The 16803-nt window shown below is 39.6% G+C and overlaps 1 protein-coding gene across 3 annotated transcripts in view; it reads left to right on the forward strand.

The window, feature by feature from the left end:
* The window catches only part of LOC110966005 (WD repeat-containing protein 7), a 125599-nt gene extending 109045 nt beyond the window's left edge, over positions 1–16554 (forward strand). For all 3 annotated transcript variants that reach the window (XM_022215222.2, XM_022215224.2, XM_022215223.2), the window contains 3 exons: positions 1143–1242; positions 11574–11678; positions 13661–16554. In XM_022215222.2, the coding sequence (XP_022070914.1) occupies positions 1143–1242; positions 11574–11678; positions 13661–13864 (409 nt within the window). In that variant the 3' untranslated portion in view covers positions 13865–16554. The remainder of the gene's footprint in view (positions 1–1142; positions 1243–11573; positions 11679–13660) is intronic.
* Positions 16555–16803: the final 249 nt, after the last annotated feature.

Consider the following 16803-nt stretch of genomic DNA (forward strand, 5'->3'; position numbering starts at 1 on the left):
GATCAGTAACTGCAGCAAGTCAGTTTGTGGTAGCATGAAAATATATGAACATCCCAACATCACACAATGAAGACACTTCTGTACTAGATGTGAGCTTTGTTCTTCGTAGCGGTGTTTGTCAGTATAAAGTTCATGGTCCAGTTTTGTTACTGCCACCATCAGGAAGAAAACACAAACTATCACCTGCTGCTGAGAGACCATTGGTCAGGATGGTCAAGAGTCAACCAAGAACCATCAGAAAGCAGGTCTGAATGAATGAGAAGCTGCTGGAACACAGCTGTCAGTGTCCACAGGGTTTTACGTCAACATGAGCTGAGAGGATCCATGAAGAAGGAAGTTCTTTCTCTAGAAGCATGGACGGGTCTTGGACTTTTTCAGGAGTAGTTTAGATTTGGCTTTGTCCCCATTTTGTACTGGTATTTCACTGTTTTATGGCTGGTTTAAACTGTTTCTCAAACCAGTTTCAGTTTCAATTTTGGACTGGTTTCAGACTGTTTTTTGACTGGTTCTGAACATTTTTTGAACTGGTTTTGGTTTGATTTTGGTCCTGATTTTAGCATGGTGGTGGCAGTATCATGCTCTGTGGAACTGGAGCTTCACACAAAGTAAATGGAATAATGAAGGAGGATTGCCTCCGCATTCTTTGGGAAAACCTAAAACCATCAGCAGAAGGTTGATCTTGGACACAGTTGGATGTTTCAGCAAGACAATGAGTCCAAACTCACATCAGACGGGGTAAAGAAATGGTTCCATCAGGCTGGAATGAAGGTTATAGACTGGTCTCCCCAAAGTCCTGACTTAAACCCATCAAGAACCTGAAGAAACAAGTCTGAGTCAGAAAGACAAGACATGTAGTTGAAAAAAAATCCTATTTGACCAAATCCTGTCAAGACGAGTGGACCTTCAAAAAAAATCGATAAAAGAACCAAAATGCTTGATTGTTTTTTGTGACGACGTGTTTCAGTGATTCCATCCTAGAAAATACTTGTGTAAATTTAAGTTGATGTCAGTTTGGTTGTGCTTATAGGTAACAGCAGGGTTATTCAGTTCTTTGTCTTGTTACATCTTCCTTCATTCTCTGCCGATTAACTGAGTTACACTTTGTTGAATGTTAATGAATGTCTTCTTGTCCACCTGTCCAGGTTCTACATGGTTGGTTACTGTGATCGCAGTCATCGCATCGCCGTTGGAGCTCGCCAAGGCTCAGTGGCTCTCTACGATGTTCGTACTGGAAAATGCCAGGTAAGTTTGGAACTGCATCTCTGCTGCTCTGCTGTTTGGTTAGTCGTAACCCTTCATTCAATCCATGATCCATCCTTCAATCAGTTAATCCACCAATGTTCCTTCCATCCAACCTTCAGTCTCTCCAGACTACGTTATACATTTCAGCTGTTCAACTGTTTATTCACCCATTTTTGTCTATTATTTGCTATTTCATCCATCCATCCATCCATCCATCAACCAACCTAGTTCTTCCACATCCATCCATCCATCCATCCATCCATCCATCCATCCATCCATCCATCCATCCATCCATCCATCCATCCATCCATCCATCCATCCATCCATCCATCCATCCACCAGTCCTTCATCATCAAATCAATCTCCTTTAGTCTCTTCCTTCTTTATCTTTACTTTTTCCTTCTTCCATGATGAGGAAACACCTGTAATAGAGTAGAAGAAGACGTGAGAGGAAAAAAATAGCGGGGTGTGAATGAGAGTAGTAAACAAGATGGGAGGAGGAAAGAAAAGAGAGGAGGAGGAGACGAGTTCTGTAGCTTCGACTTTTTTTCCCCTCTGTAATTGATTAATGATGAAGCCACGACTCTGTTCGTGGTGTTTTTGTCTGAGGCCACGTTTGTGTTTGCTTGTGTGTCGCTGCTTTCTTGTGTGTGCGTTGGTAATTTGCAGCGTATTGATTGGCAGTAACCTGAGCAGTCTAGTCTGGTGGAGGGGGTCATTTATATCTGATAACAGCTCGGCCCGGTTCACCCAACATCTGGTTGGATTGGGAGCGAGTGTATGTGTGGTTGTCGGGCATTTATGTGGACTTCAGCGTGTAATTAACATTTAATAGATAGTGTCTTTACAGGATAGAAATGTAAAATAACGTCTTAATTAATAGAGTCCAAAATCTTTAAGGTCTGATTCTTCGTATTGATTCTGCCACTTTATGGTTATTTCTGCCTTCAAGTGTCGACTTCAGCCAGAAAACATGCTGAAAAAAACATGTTTATCAGCTTTTAGCTTCTTTGAAATGGTGGCCAAACCTCATATCAGCATTTAGGCAACATTACAGTCATAGCAGAGCACTCTTTCTTATAATTTATTTATTCTTGGAGCTGTAATTAAATCTGTGCATCTGGCTTTTTTTTTTTTTACTGCATTTTCTACATTAAACAAGAAACAAATGTGGTTATTAGCAGATGTGCAGCTAAATGCCACTAAATCTTTCGTGTTTTCAATGTTTTTTTGCCGATTTATTTTATTTTAGGATTATATCTTACAAGTTGCTGTCCTCTTGCACCTTATTACACTTTTTTCTGGTTTTACGAATTGATTTTATGAGTTTTAGCCTTTTTTGTTGTTGTTGTTGCTTGTTTTTGATCTGATTTTGATTAATAATGTGACTTGTCACCAGCTACAACCTCCAAATACAAACAGAATACTTTCAAAGTTGAAGTTTTCGCAGAATTTTGGACCAATATTTATTTTCCTAAAAGGAACAAGTTGTTCTGTAACCTGTAATTTTCTTATCTTGGTCACCAGTTCTACTCATTGTACACCAAGCTACTGTATTGACACACAACACTAAGTGGAAAAAAAGGCTGTTAGAACCATGTTATTACTGTTGTTCGAAGCATGTTCTTATTCCTACTTAATGTTCTGTTAGTTTTCTTATTGGTGATGCTTCATCCAAAATCTATTTAATATTTGCCTGTTCTAGACTTTAAACGTCAGGTGTCAGTTTGTCTTTTTTGAAAATAATGTAAAGAAACTTACCTAACCAGTCTCGCAACTTTTGAGTAACTAACATCTTGATCTTCAGTCAGCAGCACATTTATTACCCAAAAAGAGCAGTTTGATTTAAACCTTTGTGTCTTGATAGGGGCGACTGTTGGTATTAGTGACAAGGTTCAAGGTGATGGACTCTATGGCTCTTTAAATGGGAAGTTTAGGATAAAGAGAAGAAGAAATGGAAGTAATGAGGTTGAATTTTTGTTCATAATCCATCGTTGTGAGTGTGTGTGTGTTTTCAACCATAGCTAGCTAGTGCCTGCATGACCATCTGCCACAGCTTTGATCAGCCTCCGTGAACAGCCCTTTGTCAGCAGCATTACGGTGTGTAAGTGTGTGTTTGTATAAGTGTGTGTGTGTGCGCGTCCAGCTGCTAGCTCTCCTTCTTTAACAGACTCTACTGAGTCTCTACTAATTGAACACAAAGAAACAATCTGACTGATCTTTCTTTTTTCTGCATTTTTCTTTCCTCCTGTATCCACTGAAACATCCTGAAGCTGAAATTCTGCCTCACAGTTTGTACTTCCTGGTGAACGTCCCGCCAGAATAAAACCACTATAGTAAACCCAGTCTCTAGAAAATTATGTTCCTATACAGCTGACCTTCATTCTCGGCTACGTTTGTCTGTACCAAAAAAATGCAATCAAAAGAGGAGGGAAACACAGACAACGGAGGGAAGTAAAACACACCCAACAACACAAAACCTGAAACCAATAACCACAACACTGTTTGTAATCAGCGCACCTTTAGCATGTATTTTACTGCTTCACTGGAGCTCCTTGACAACCAACCAATCAGATATAAGATGGGGAGGGACTTGTCGCCTTGGTAGCCCAGAAAATGGAGGCGACACCTAGTAAATACTAGCTTGTATCTTCTTTAGAAGGGAGTCATTAGTGTTTTGGTGGCTGTCCAAACTAGTCTTTATCCCTAAACGCCAGACAATGGAGAGAAAATTCAAATACCTGTGAAGCATAGTAGTGAACACTAGCTTGTATCTACTTCATGAAGAAGTCATAGGTGTTTTGGTGGTCGTCCTAACTAGTGTCTTTCCCAGAAACAAAAAAATATGGAGGACACAATTCAAATATCTATGAAACCTCATGGTGAATACTAGCTTGTACTTCCTTCAGGAGGAAGTCATTGGTGTCTTGGTGGCTGTCCTTCCTCGTCTTTCTCCCTAAAATGCAGAAAATGGCAAGACGCTTCAAGCATCCATGAAGACTGGTGTTTAATGCCAGCCTGTAGCTACTTAAGGAGGTAGTCATAGGTGTCTTGGTGGCCGTCCTCACTGGTCTCTTTCCCAGAAACCCTAAAATGAAGGAGACATTTCAAATATCTATCAAGCATAGTAGCGAATACCATCGCCTACGTGCTTCAGGAGAGAATCATAATTGTCTTGGTAGCCATCCTTACTATGTCTTTCTAAAAACCACAAAAATGGAGGAGACACTTCACAAATCTGTGAAGAATGGTGGTAAATACTACCTTGTAACTAATTCAGAAGGACGTCATATGTGTCTTGGTGGTCATCCTTACTAGTCTTTTTCCCAAAAATCAAGAAAATTGAGGACACACTTTAACCCTTTAAGCTTCAGTGTACCGCCGGCGGAACACCTACTAATTTGCATAGGAATTTCAAGAATGTCCGACGGGTGCAAACGCGATTATACAAACACTATACACCGATGGAAAGCTTAGATTCTCATGAATCCGCCGGTATAAACCACTTTCAGATGTGATTACCACAGCGGGTGAGAAAAACACATTTGTCCGACAAAAACAAATATTCATCCATCCGTTCTCTATACACGGCTTCAAAGCACACAGCGCGACTCACATTTCCGGGTTTATTATTACACACAAAAAAAAAGATTCCACAAAAAACGGCCATAATCCAACCTTTTACATCAGATGACACAAGCCAGTAAACTATTTTGTCCAAAACATGTCCTGAAGTCGGTATAAAATCCCCGAATCGGTCGTTTTCAAGGAAATGCACCTCCCGATGCGCGTCCAATATTCCCCGTATTTTTCGTAATTTTTTTTATTTAAAAATAGAATATTAGCGATTTTTTTGTACTGAAAACGGCTGGAATTGACTGAAGCTTAAAGGGTTAAGCATCCGTAAAACATTTTTGTGAATACTACCATTTCCCAACTTCTGGAGGGAGTCATAGGTGTCTTGGTGGTCGTCCTCCCTTGCCTCTTTCCCAGAAACCCAAAAAATGGAGAAAATGCTTCAGATATGTAGCGAAAGACTCTTATTTTAACCCAAACCATGACTTTTTTCCAATCTCTAACCAAGCAGTTTTGGAGCAGACACTTAACCAACTTCAAACATGTAAAGCTGCAGAACAAAGTGGGATAATTTGTTAAACCAAACCACATGGTTTTGGTGATTAAACTGAACCAGAAAGTGAGTTAAAAACAAAAGTAAACAGAAAACGTAATTTAATTCTGTGACTGATGGTCTCAACTATGGTTTTCTGAGCGAAAGCCCAGCCTTTTGTTTCCAACTGCGTCACAACTCACAAATTACGTTCATTTCAAAACGAAATTACATTTTAAAGTGTTATTTGGATTGCAGTTCAGCTGTAGAGGATTGTAATTCTGTGGAGACTGGGTGCAAGATGTTAACTGCTTATTTAGGTCTTTAGCCAAGCACATGGTTTCATCCATTCATTGCACCAAGACTTTGGATTTATGATACTTAAGTTGAGGGTTCCACTTTATTGGATTTTACCAACATGCCGATATTTTGGCCAGTTTCTCGTGCCTCTTCCACCTCATTGTAGAGAATTTATCTGTATTATTATTAATATTTTCCAACAGAATTGTACGTTTTCCAACGCTAATGATGTGCATCCCTACTTAGTGTCTTTTATTTACCATGATAGAAAACAGCAGTTATGGTGAACAGAGGGTTTGCTGTTGCTGTTTTGTGTAAATTTACCTGTCAGTGGTTTTAATGTTGTGTAGTTCAGTCAGATGCAGCCCTTTGCTTACTGGTCTTCCACATGTGTTAGCAAAAAGCTGCCATCATGCTAATCAGAAGGCAGGTCCAAGTAGCCAAACCTTTCAGAACTATAGATGTTTGATGTCATCGCTGAATAAAACCAAAGCAGGTGGTTTAATGGATGTTTGTAAGTTTGGTCAGACTAGACTCTGCTGTTATAGCGCCTCCTAATGGTGGAAGCAGAAATGCAATCTCAAAAAATGGAATAAAAAATTATGAGTCAACTTCCTGTGAATAAAAGACTTCTGTTGGCTGACGTTCTCAGAGGAGGCGGGGTTTATGAGCTGTCAGTCTTGGCATAGAGGAGATGGGAAAATAAACTGGGATGAAGCATCTGTGTGATGCACAAACACACACAAAAACACAAACACACACTGAATAGCACACACAGTGGAGTCCCCAGGCGTCAGGTGTATGGAGGTACAGAGTGCTGTAAATGGTTTCAGTTTGCTTCACTGCTCTCTGATAGGCTGATTGATTTGGTATGCAGTGCACTGTGACACACACACACACACACACACACACACACACACACACACACACTGATCATAATATATATGAAAGCATCAATGTTTAATGCACATTAAACAGCTGGACTCCTGTTTCTCTCTATGGAGGCTTTTTATTTCTGTTTTGACTTTGTGTTTTTACCACGTTGTTGTCAGATCCCTGCAAAGTCAAGACAGTATTTAAATCTTAATCTTCTTAAATGCTGTAAATATAATTAAATGTAGAAATTCATTCACAGACCTCTCAGCATGCTGTTACAAACCTGCCCTCCGTCTATAAAACTGTTTTAATGTGCACTTTAGCAGCTTTGTTTACTATCTTAATCATAAGCTTTCTTTCTAATAAACTAGTATATTGATTATCAATTTGATATTGCTATTAACTGGTTTATTATTAAACTCGCTAAAGCCTAGAGTACATGTGTACAACAAGTATTATTCCGCAAAGGAACGCAATGGAGTTATGCGACGATGAGTGTTGGCTGGTCTCGGTCTGTTCGCACCGTTACTCAAGTGAAGATCAGAAATGACACAAGGACCAAGTGATTAGATTTTGGCTGCGATGCGGCTTATAGTCTGGATCCACGGATTTGTTAAATGTTTCTGGGTATTTGTGGTTTATAGTAGTTTCACTAGCATACCACAGATTACCTTCTGTTCTTTAGTTGTGTTGACGATTGATTGATTATTGATTGAAAAATGAGTAAAACTTTGCATCCCGACTTCCTATGAATAATAAAGACAGTTCCATTTTCTGATTTTTCGATTAAATTATGCAGAAATAATAAATTGTAGTTCATTTTAATTTGATTTAAATTCCTTGTTTTTAAGTGGTTCGTTCATAAACTCATGTACAAATATATAGTTTTAAATTGTGTTGTCCTGTCCTTAATAAGTCTCAAACAAAAGTCTGATAAAAATCTATTGGTGATTCCAGGAACCTACCAACAATTTGGAGGAACAACCAAGACATGAATTTTAAACATGTAAAAAGTCAACGGGCACCATGACAAAGACCTCTGGGGTGGTTAATGACTTCTAGCGAATCTGACGATGAGATGATTGATTAAGCAGCCGATGAGTCTTATGATCAGTATTATCTATTTGATTTAAAGTAGTTCTACCAACATGCCGCAAATTGGGCTTCATTTGTGTTGATGATTAATCGATTACAGGGGTCTTAGGTCAATATTCGGTTCTTACGGCGCAACGTAAGGTGATTTTTTTTTTTTACTGTGAGGCGGAACTCTTGTGTACATAAGTACCGATGTCACTGGCTTTCCTCTTCTTCGAAGCACTGCCATCAGAAGAGTCTGACTTACACTTGGGAGCCATAATGAAGGACAAAAGTTTCCAAAAACAACACAAACAAAAGAAAACTAATGTAGTCCAATGTGGCATACAACTGGCGAATATAAAAAAGCTTTCTTCCTCATATAGCGCCATGTCACGATGTATTCATCCGCTCCGCTTGCCAACTAGTTCCCACCCAAATTTTTTTAAACGCCGTACTTCAGAATGATGGAACAAGACTTTCTTAATACATTTATGGAAGATGGCGACGTAACCATTTAACGCCGTAAGTCGAGGACATCGTAAACCGAGGACCTACTGTATGCACTGATATTGACTATTGATTAACAGAAATAGTTACATTTTGCATCCCTAGTTCCTGTTAATAGTTCTCTCTGCTGTTTCTTTGTTTCATTTATCAATTAATAGTTGTATTGAATTGTTAAATAATATGAAAGGTTTTTTTATAAGCATCAAATTCAACCCGCAGAGCAGAAACAGAAGCTCTGAATGTCCATTTTTTATGTGTTTTGGAATAGTCTGTTGACTGGAAGAATGAAAATCTTCTGTTCATTGGCTGTCAAAGGAATTCATAAAGATCCACAAAAATCAAACAGCAGTTTAGATGGTAAAGTTGGTTGGTTGTTGTTGGTTTATCCAGATTTTTCACAGTTTCGTTCATTAGTATTCAATTATGTTAATATCCGGGATTTTGACACTTCATTCATTTTGACACTTTCATGTGTTAGTATAGAAGTTTTTGCCATCAAGAAGACACTGCAGTGTCCATGTTTGGCAAATTAATCAACCAACTTATTCCAATGAATACAGATTTTTAAAAGGGTGTTTAAGGTTCTTAGAAACTGGATGTTTTCTGTTGTGTTTCCTCCTTCAGGGTTCTTTAGTTTGAGCTGATGATTGTTTTCCGTCTCCACTCCGTTGGCCTTCTGATCATTTTTCCCTTTAACGGCTGATTGGAAATGAGATTTGGGATGTCTCCAAAGAGAAAACAATGGAGGACAAAGACAAAGGTGAAGGATGGAAAGAAGGTGAAAGAAAAACGGGGACGGATGGTTGGAAAGAAATCCAAATAATTCAGCTTTTTTTTTTTCTTCTCAGCCAAAACTGCTGGAATCTAATAGGATTTGCCCTAAAAGGAGGAGGGAGTGAGCGAATTAAAAAGATGAAATTTTCATTTCATTGTGTTATTACTTTTTTTTCCAGCTCTAATCGCCACAGACGGGTTATTATTTGAGGGTCTCGCTGCCCGAGGCGACGCGTCTTAATCTCATCTGGAGGTGAGAGTTTGTAATCCCACTTGCAGGCGGCGGCTCTTCTAGGGGGGCGTTTATTGCGTTACACAGCCTGCATCTGGTGGGACGGTTTATTGCGTTACGCGCGGCGATATATTCTGTCCCCTGAGTTCTGGAGGCGAGCGGCAGCATCTGTTGGACCAGAAGCTGCCACTCATCTGATGGAATTATCTCGTCCCGACCAAACGCCACGAGTTTGGACCTGAAATTTGTTTTTAGTCTGCGGCTTATCGCACTTTATCACAGAGTTTATTGAAGTGGCGTCGAAGCTGCAGCTGTTGACGACGAACCGCCTGGAAGAGTCTCGTTGTAGCTGCTGAGGGTGATGAGGGAGGATCTGGAGCTGCTTCACAGACACTGCAGGGGTTCTTTTTCTGGATAAAAACACTTTGATAGCTTAAAGTGGTGCTTTGTTCAGCCTGCTGCCGCTGCTGTAAAACAATAACTCTGCTTTACCCAACAAACTGATGGAATGGATCGTTTTTGTGGGTTAAGTGCTGCACAGACTGACATACCCCAAGAAAAATATGGGTGTTGTTGACTTATGACACTTTTTTTGACACATTCATTCATTCATATCCAGGATTTGAACACTTCTGTGTGTTAATGTCGTGGTCTTTGAGCCTTTAGTGTGTTAATATAGAGGTTTCTGACATTCTTGTGTTGATATCCAGTTTTTTGACCCTTTCGTTCATTAATGTCCAGTTTTCTGTCACCTTTTGCATTATTATCCAAGTTTGTTGACACTTTAGCATGTTAATGTCCATGTTTTTGACACTGTCATTCACATAATATGCAGCTTTTGGACAATTTCATGTGTTAATATCGAGGTTTTTCACAGTTTTGTTATTTAACCCTTTAAGCTTCAGTCAATTCCAGCCGTTTTCAGTACAAAAAATCGCTAATATTCTATTTTTAAATAAAAAAATTACGAAAAATACGGGGAATATTGGACGGGCATCACGAGGTGCATTTCCTTGAAAATGACCGATTCAGGGATTTTATACGACTTCAGGACATGTTTTGGACAAAATAGTTTCCTGGCTTGTGTCATCTGATGTAAAAGGTTGGATTATGACCGTTTTTTGTGGAATCTTTTTTTTTGTGTGTAATAATGAACCCGGAAATGTGAGTCGCGCTGTGTGCGTTGAAGCCGTGTATAGAGAACGGATGGATGGATATTCGTTTTTGTCGGACAAATGTGTTTTTCTCACCCGCTGTAGTAATCGCATCTGAAAGTGGTTTATACCGGCGGATTCATGAGAATCTAAGCTTTCCATCGGCGTATAGTGTTTGTATAATCGTGTTTGCAGCCGTCGGACATTCTTTAAATTCCTATGCAAATTAGTAGGTGTACCGCCGGCGGTACACCTACGACGCACTGAAGCGTAAAGGGTTAAAATTATTTTTGTGTTAATATCCAGGTTGTTGACACTTTCGTTTACATAATATCTTGCTTTTTGACATTTTAACGTGTTAATTTAGAGGTTTGTCACAGCTTTGTTCATTAATGTCCAATTTTTGGACCCTTTGTTGAAATCCAAGTTTTTGACACTTTTGCTCATTAATGTGCAGCTTTTAACACTTGTGTGATAGATCTCAAGGGTTTTTTTTCTCTTTTTTGTGTTAGTACAGAGGTTTTGACACTTTTGGTGTTGTGTCCAGACTTAACATTTCTATATGCTAATTTTAAATATTTTTACTCTTTATGTCAAAGTTTTTTAACACTTTCTCAGAGAAACTTCTTCTGCATTTAAATCCAAATCAGTTCTGATCAAAGTATTGATCAGTTTATACTTCATTAATGATTAAAATCACACCAGTTGTTACTCACCTTTGCACCCACATCTGATTATTTCTTTTCTCCAGTTGAAGCATTCAGCCTCCTTCTTGTTTTTGCTTCATTTCACTGTTTTTTGCTGAAAGTTGTTTTTTTTCCCCACAAAAAAGCTTTAATTTGAAAGAAAACGTTTCTAGAGAATAGGGCTCCAGCTAACGACACGTCGAGTCGTCTGAGCACGATACGTCATCAAAAGCGGAAGTGAGCGCGCAATGCAACAGAAATCACCTTCCGACCGGAGCGCGGAACACGGACGAACGTCGGCGCTGCATCGTGCATGTATTATGTCTGCATGCTGCAGCGCAGACTTCCACGTTTAGATACAGCTGTATAGTAAACGCTGACATCCATGTTTACGATAGAACGCGGACATCCGTTCGTCCATGTTCCGCGCTCCGGTCGGAAAGGAATTTCTGTTGTATTGCGCGCTCACTTCTGCTTTTGATGACGTATCGTGCTCAGACGACTCGTCGAGGCGTCGTTAGTTTCAGCCCCACTAGAGAACCGTTAAAGGACTTTTCTGTTAACAGCTGAGCTCATCTCCTGCAGGAAGTCGTTTGATTCGTCTCTTTTCTCTGCAGAACATCCACGGACATAAAGGTCCGATCACAGCGGTGTCGTTCGCCCCTGATGGCCGTTACCTAGCAACCTACTCCAACGCCGACAGCCACATCTCCTTCTGGCAGGTACGAAACTCTCAGTAACAGTGAACTCTGGGAAAGTAACAGAACCTCCTATGGTTATTTATGACTACTTCTGGTTTACCTCATGGATTTAATCATGTCATGAAGAACAGACACTTTGGATTTCATCGCATAGTATCCAGGTTTTTAGCATGTTTGTGTTTTAAATTGAGGTTTTTGACACTGTTTTGTCTTAATGTCCCATTTCTTTGATAGTATTGATAGTGTTAATATCCAGGTTTTTTAAGCACTATTTTAGGTTCATAAAATGATTGTTACACTTTTGTGTGTTCCCACTTTGTGCTGCTCAAACACAAGCTGGATATTTTTTAATCACACAAACCAAACACACGTTAGCATCTAAATAAACAACAACATGTGTAAACGATAAACACACACCCAGACAGACACACACACACACACACACACACACACACACCTCTTATCTGCTTCCCAGAACTGTTATTTTGAATGAAAGGTCTTTACGACCTCTGACACGACTGTCTGCGCGCACACACACACACACACACACACACACACACACACACACACACACACACACACACACATGCTAATGGCATTACTGTAAGCATAAACCGCTGCTAGCTGCCGGCAGGACGGCTGCTGTGGTAATGAGCTGGCAGACGCTCTGTCGGTGTGTTGGAGGGAGGGGCAGCGGCGTCTCAGGAAACCATCTAGATTCTGCTGCACAACAACACACAACACACACAGACACACACACACACACACACACTGTGTCTGTGTCCAGTTTCAGGCCGTCGTCATTGGACTCGGAGGTCTCGGGGGTTAAACTGCAGCAGACGTCTTCATCAGCGTTAATAACAACAAAAATCTTTATTTATGGAGAATTTTTTTAAATGGATGTTTCAAAACAAAATGTAATAGAACAACAAAAATATGAAATGAATCTAAATAGAAAAATGTCCAAAAATAAAAGCATTATTAGAAAATACTGAGTCAAAATGTAATTATTATCATACGTGGTCATAAATAGTAATAGAGTTATAAATGTGTAGACGTAGTTTTTCAGTGGAACTCCAGATGTACTAAAATGTTGCTCATTAATATTCAGGTTTTTCACACTTTTGTGTGTTCATGTTAAGTTTTTGATGCGTTTGTTAATATTTAGGTTTTTCACTGTTTTGTTGATTATCTCAGATTTGACACTTTAGTGATGATATCCAGAATTCTGACACTTTTGTGTTCTAATGTTAAAAGGTTTACACTTTTGTCTGGTAATATGAGGTTTCTGACACTGTTGTGTGTTCATTTCCAGGTTTTTGACACTTTTGTTTGACGTCTAGGATTTTACACTTTAGAATGCTGATATTCAGGTTTTTGACACTCAAGGGTCTTAAATCAGTTTTTTTTGACACATTTTCTGTTAAAATTCTGCATTTTGAGGCTTTTGTGTTAATTTTCAGGTTTTAAAACCTTTGTGTCTTCGTATCCAGGTTTGTGTCACTTTTGTTTGTTAATATTCAGGATTCTGACACTGTTATGATCCAGTATCCGGGGTTTCCCTTCTGTCTGCTAATAGATGAGGTTTCTGAGGTTTCTGAGAGTTAAACTCGAGGCTTTTGACATTTTTTAGTTTTAATTTCTGGGATTTTGACATTTTTGTGTCTTACATCAGTTTTTTTGTCACATTTGTGTGTTCATGTCCAGGATTTTGTCTCTTTTGTGTAAACATTTAGGTTTTTGACAGTTTTGTGTTCATCTTGAGGCCTGTGACGGTTTATTTGTTATTCTCCAAGTTTTTGGCGATGTGGGTTAATATTCTGAATTTTGACACTAATATTAAGATGTTTTACAGTTTGGTATGTTACTGTCCAGGTTTGAGGTGCTTTAGTTCATTAGTTGTACAGTATTGTGATGTTTTTGCCGGTTCATTTCCAGGTTTTTCCCCTCACAGTCTGATTAACCCCAGTACTGACAGATAACGTTGATGTGTTGGTCTTCAGATGAACACCAGTCTGCTGGGCAGCATCGGCATGTTGAACTCGGCTCCTCAGCTCCGCTGCATTAAGACCTACCAGGTTCCTCCGGTCCAGCCGGCGTCTCCGGGCTCCCAGAACCACCTGAAACTGGCCCGACTCATCTGGACCTCCAACCGCAACGTCATCCTGATGGCCCACGACGGCAAAGAGCATCGCTTCATGGTCTGAGCTCCACCTCATCTCCACTGACAGACCTGGGCCTGTGGAGGGTTTTTGGCTCTGAAGCAGGTTCTGAATTCTCCTGCTGGATCTGATCAGTGGTACGGAGAGGTAAAAACCCAGCTCAGGCTCAGGTTTGGGTTGAGTTTCACCTCCACTGTGAGGACAGAAGGCTTGTTTACATTCTGATTTGCATTGATGTGTTTTTGGACCCTTCCATCCTGACATTCTTATTTATTTGCTGTTCTTCTGGACGTCACACTTCTCAAGTAGTTGCAATCATTTGGCTTCTCGTCTAGTTTTTAGTTTATTCCGATTCTCTATATAAACATTTTAATTGTTTTCTACATATCGCAGTAATTTGAGGATTTAATTTGCAGAAACACTGATTAAAACATAGTTGTGTTTATTTTGGAGGCTACGTGTAAATTTCCGTCTTTTCTTTGCTGGACTCAATCATTTGTGGTGACTTCCTGCTCCGACCACTACAAGCTTTCCACATTTCAAACTGCATAAATGTGAGTGTGTGTGGGTACTTTGCCTTTACTTCTGTCACACCTTTCAGAGCTTTTCCATCCTCTGAGCTTCACACAGATGTGTTTGCACCCAAGTGTATTTTCACTGTTAAACACACATTCTCACTTCAGGCTGCTCGTCCTAAAAGCTCCAAGCCTTTAGATGCTGCAGGTGAAGCAGTGCAGAGATGAAGAAAAGTCACCAGGGGACACAGGGATGTTATTCTGGATAATTAAACTGGATGCTGTGAAGCACTGATCATCACAGGAATCAAAAAGAAGCGACTTCAGCTCAGTTTAGTTCCCATTAGATGCACTGATTAGCCATAATAATGCTTAATAATGCATTGGTCTCTCTTAATATCAGTCTAATTAGTGCATTTTCATAGTATGCAGTCCTTTAAATCTTGATTTTGACCTGTATGTACATTAGAAAATCAGCGTTATTCAGCCTTAGAGGTAAACTTGCAGAACTCGTGTTGTTGTTTTTTTTCCCACAAAAAGTCCAAACTCCCCAATGAACCACATCTTTATGCCACTTATGTCTGCCTTTTCTTTGTTATCTTTCTTTCTCTGGGCCTAAAAAACCTCCTGGAGGTTCGAACATGTGAAAGAAATTCTCCAAACTCCCATTTTTCTGCAGGATTGTTTGTTTCTTTGCAGACGATGACGCTTTCTATTCGCCTCATGGATGTGAAAACTTCTCTTCTTCCTGCAGCTTTTCTCTTTCATTCATGTGTCTTTTAGGAATTAAAAATGTCCACATTCAGCTGAAGTAATGTATGCAGTGTGTTCATCTTGTACAGTGAGCTCTGATCCGGTTTGCTGGCCGTCTGCCTGGCACCGACTAGTTCTTCAGAGGAGTGAAATTACATCAATAATAAGACCTGTGTGAGCTCTTTTTTTTTTTCAAACTATTAGGGACTTTTTTTGTCAAGTTGCTTGGAAATTGAGAAGTTTGCTTTCAACTAGAAGTATCAGTGGGCCTAATTTAAAAAGCCAAAATGACGATAACAATAAAAATAGCTGAAGAAAGGCTTCTAGAAGGGACAGATTTCTATTATTTGTCTCATTTCTTAGAACTGATTAGTCTCTAGCAAACAACAGGAGTAGAACCAGGCTTGAACCATCGTTTTTAGGAGGAACATCTGTTTAAACATCTGTTTAAAAAGCAGCTTAACAACATTCTGTTTTTGCAGTCGATGCGCTGTTAGCTTACTGATGCGTTTTTCTTCACGGTTGATGACACATATTTGCACATTATCCCTTAAATGTTGGTCTCGAGTTTAAATTTTAGCTTTAGCAGAGTTTTATGCAGAGAGTATTATGTAGAGTTATATATAAAGTATAAATCAAATGTGATGTTGTGCGGCTCTTCCCTCGCTTTTGCGTCCGTGTTTCTTCGTCCGTCCTTCCTCTGTCAGTTTCATTAGTGCTGTCAGAAAGCTTCTAACACCGTTACACACCTGTAAGCCCGAGTGTGTCAAAGCTTTTCACAAGTTCTTCCTCTCTTATAAAAGAAAAAAACATCCGACGTCTCATCGGGAGGGTTTTTGAGAACACGCACACAAACACGTCCGGTCCGACGGCTTCCTGACAGCTCTGAGATCTTAATCTTTCGTTTTCTCCGCCACCCTTAACGGTTTGCGAGAAGATGTTTTTGGCAGCCTCCCGGGGGAGGGAGGGTGAGAAAAAATAAGGGAGAGCTGAAGAGTAAGTAAGAAGTGAGGAAGATCGGCTCATCCAGCCAGAAAAAAAGCCGCTGCTGTGGTCGAGGTAGTGAAGCAAAATGTCTAAAAGTACCTTCAGGGGATAAACAAAAAAGAAATCAGACAACAAGTGGTGCAGTTCCTGAAAACATCCACAAAGCTGCAAATTGATCTGCAATTATTTCTGACACTAAGAAGCTGTTTCATGTCAAGATTTTACTTTTTTCTTTACTGATTTTAGCTCCCTTTCCCTCGTTTTGTTCGTACTCGGTGTGATCGCTAAGGACCTCCTGCTTTAGTTTTCTGTATTTATTGTTTACAGTAACCTCAGTCTACATATTTAAGTGAAGTACTGCATGTATATGAGCTTCCCTTGATGTTACACAGAGCAGGTTGAATCATAAACGTGTGTTGTGTTGAAACGTGTTGTTGTTGTTGTTGACTTTGTGTCCAATAAAGTTGAAGTGAGACAGTGTGTTTTGGGAATCTGTGTTTTATTCACTGTTTTCTGATGCATTTTACAGCATTTTCACCCACATGAAGGTTGTTTAGATAGAAATGTTGGATTCAGTTCAGTCTTAATACGGACTTTTATGTATTTTCAACATTATTCAACAAAACCGAAGACATCAAGACGCTGAGTTATGTACTGAGGTTCCTACTAGGTTTTCCAACAGTCCTGAAGAACTTCCTTCTTATTCTGAGCATCTGTTGGTTGTTTTTC

Source organism: Acanthochromis polyacanthus, chromosome 18 (genome assembly GCF_021347895.1).
Source record: "Acanthochromis polyacanthus isolate Apoly-LR-REF ecotype Palm Island chromosome 18, KAUST_Apoly_ChrSc, whole genome shotgun sequence".
In the NCBI taxonomy this organism is placed as follows: Eukaryota; Metazoa; Chordata; class Actinopteri; family Pomacentridae; genus Acanthochromis; species Acanthochromis polyacanthus.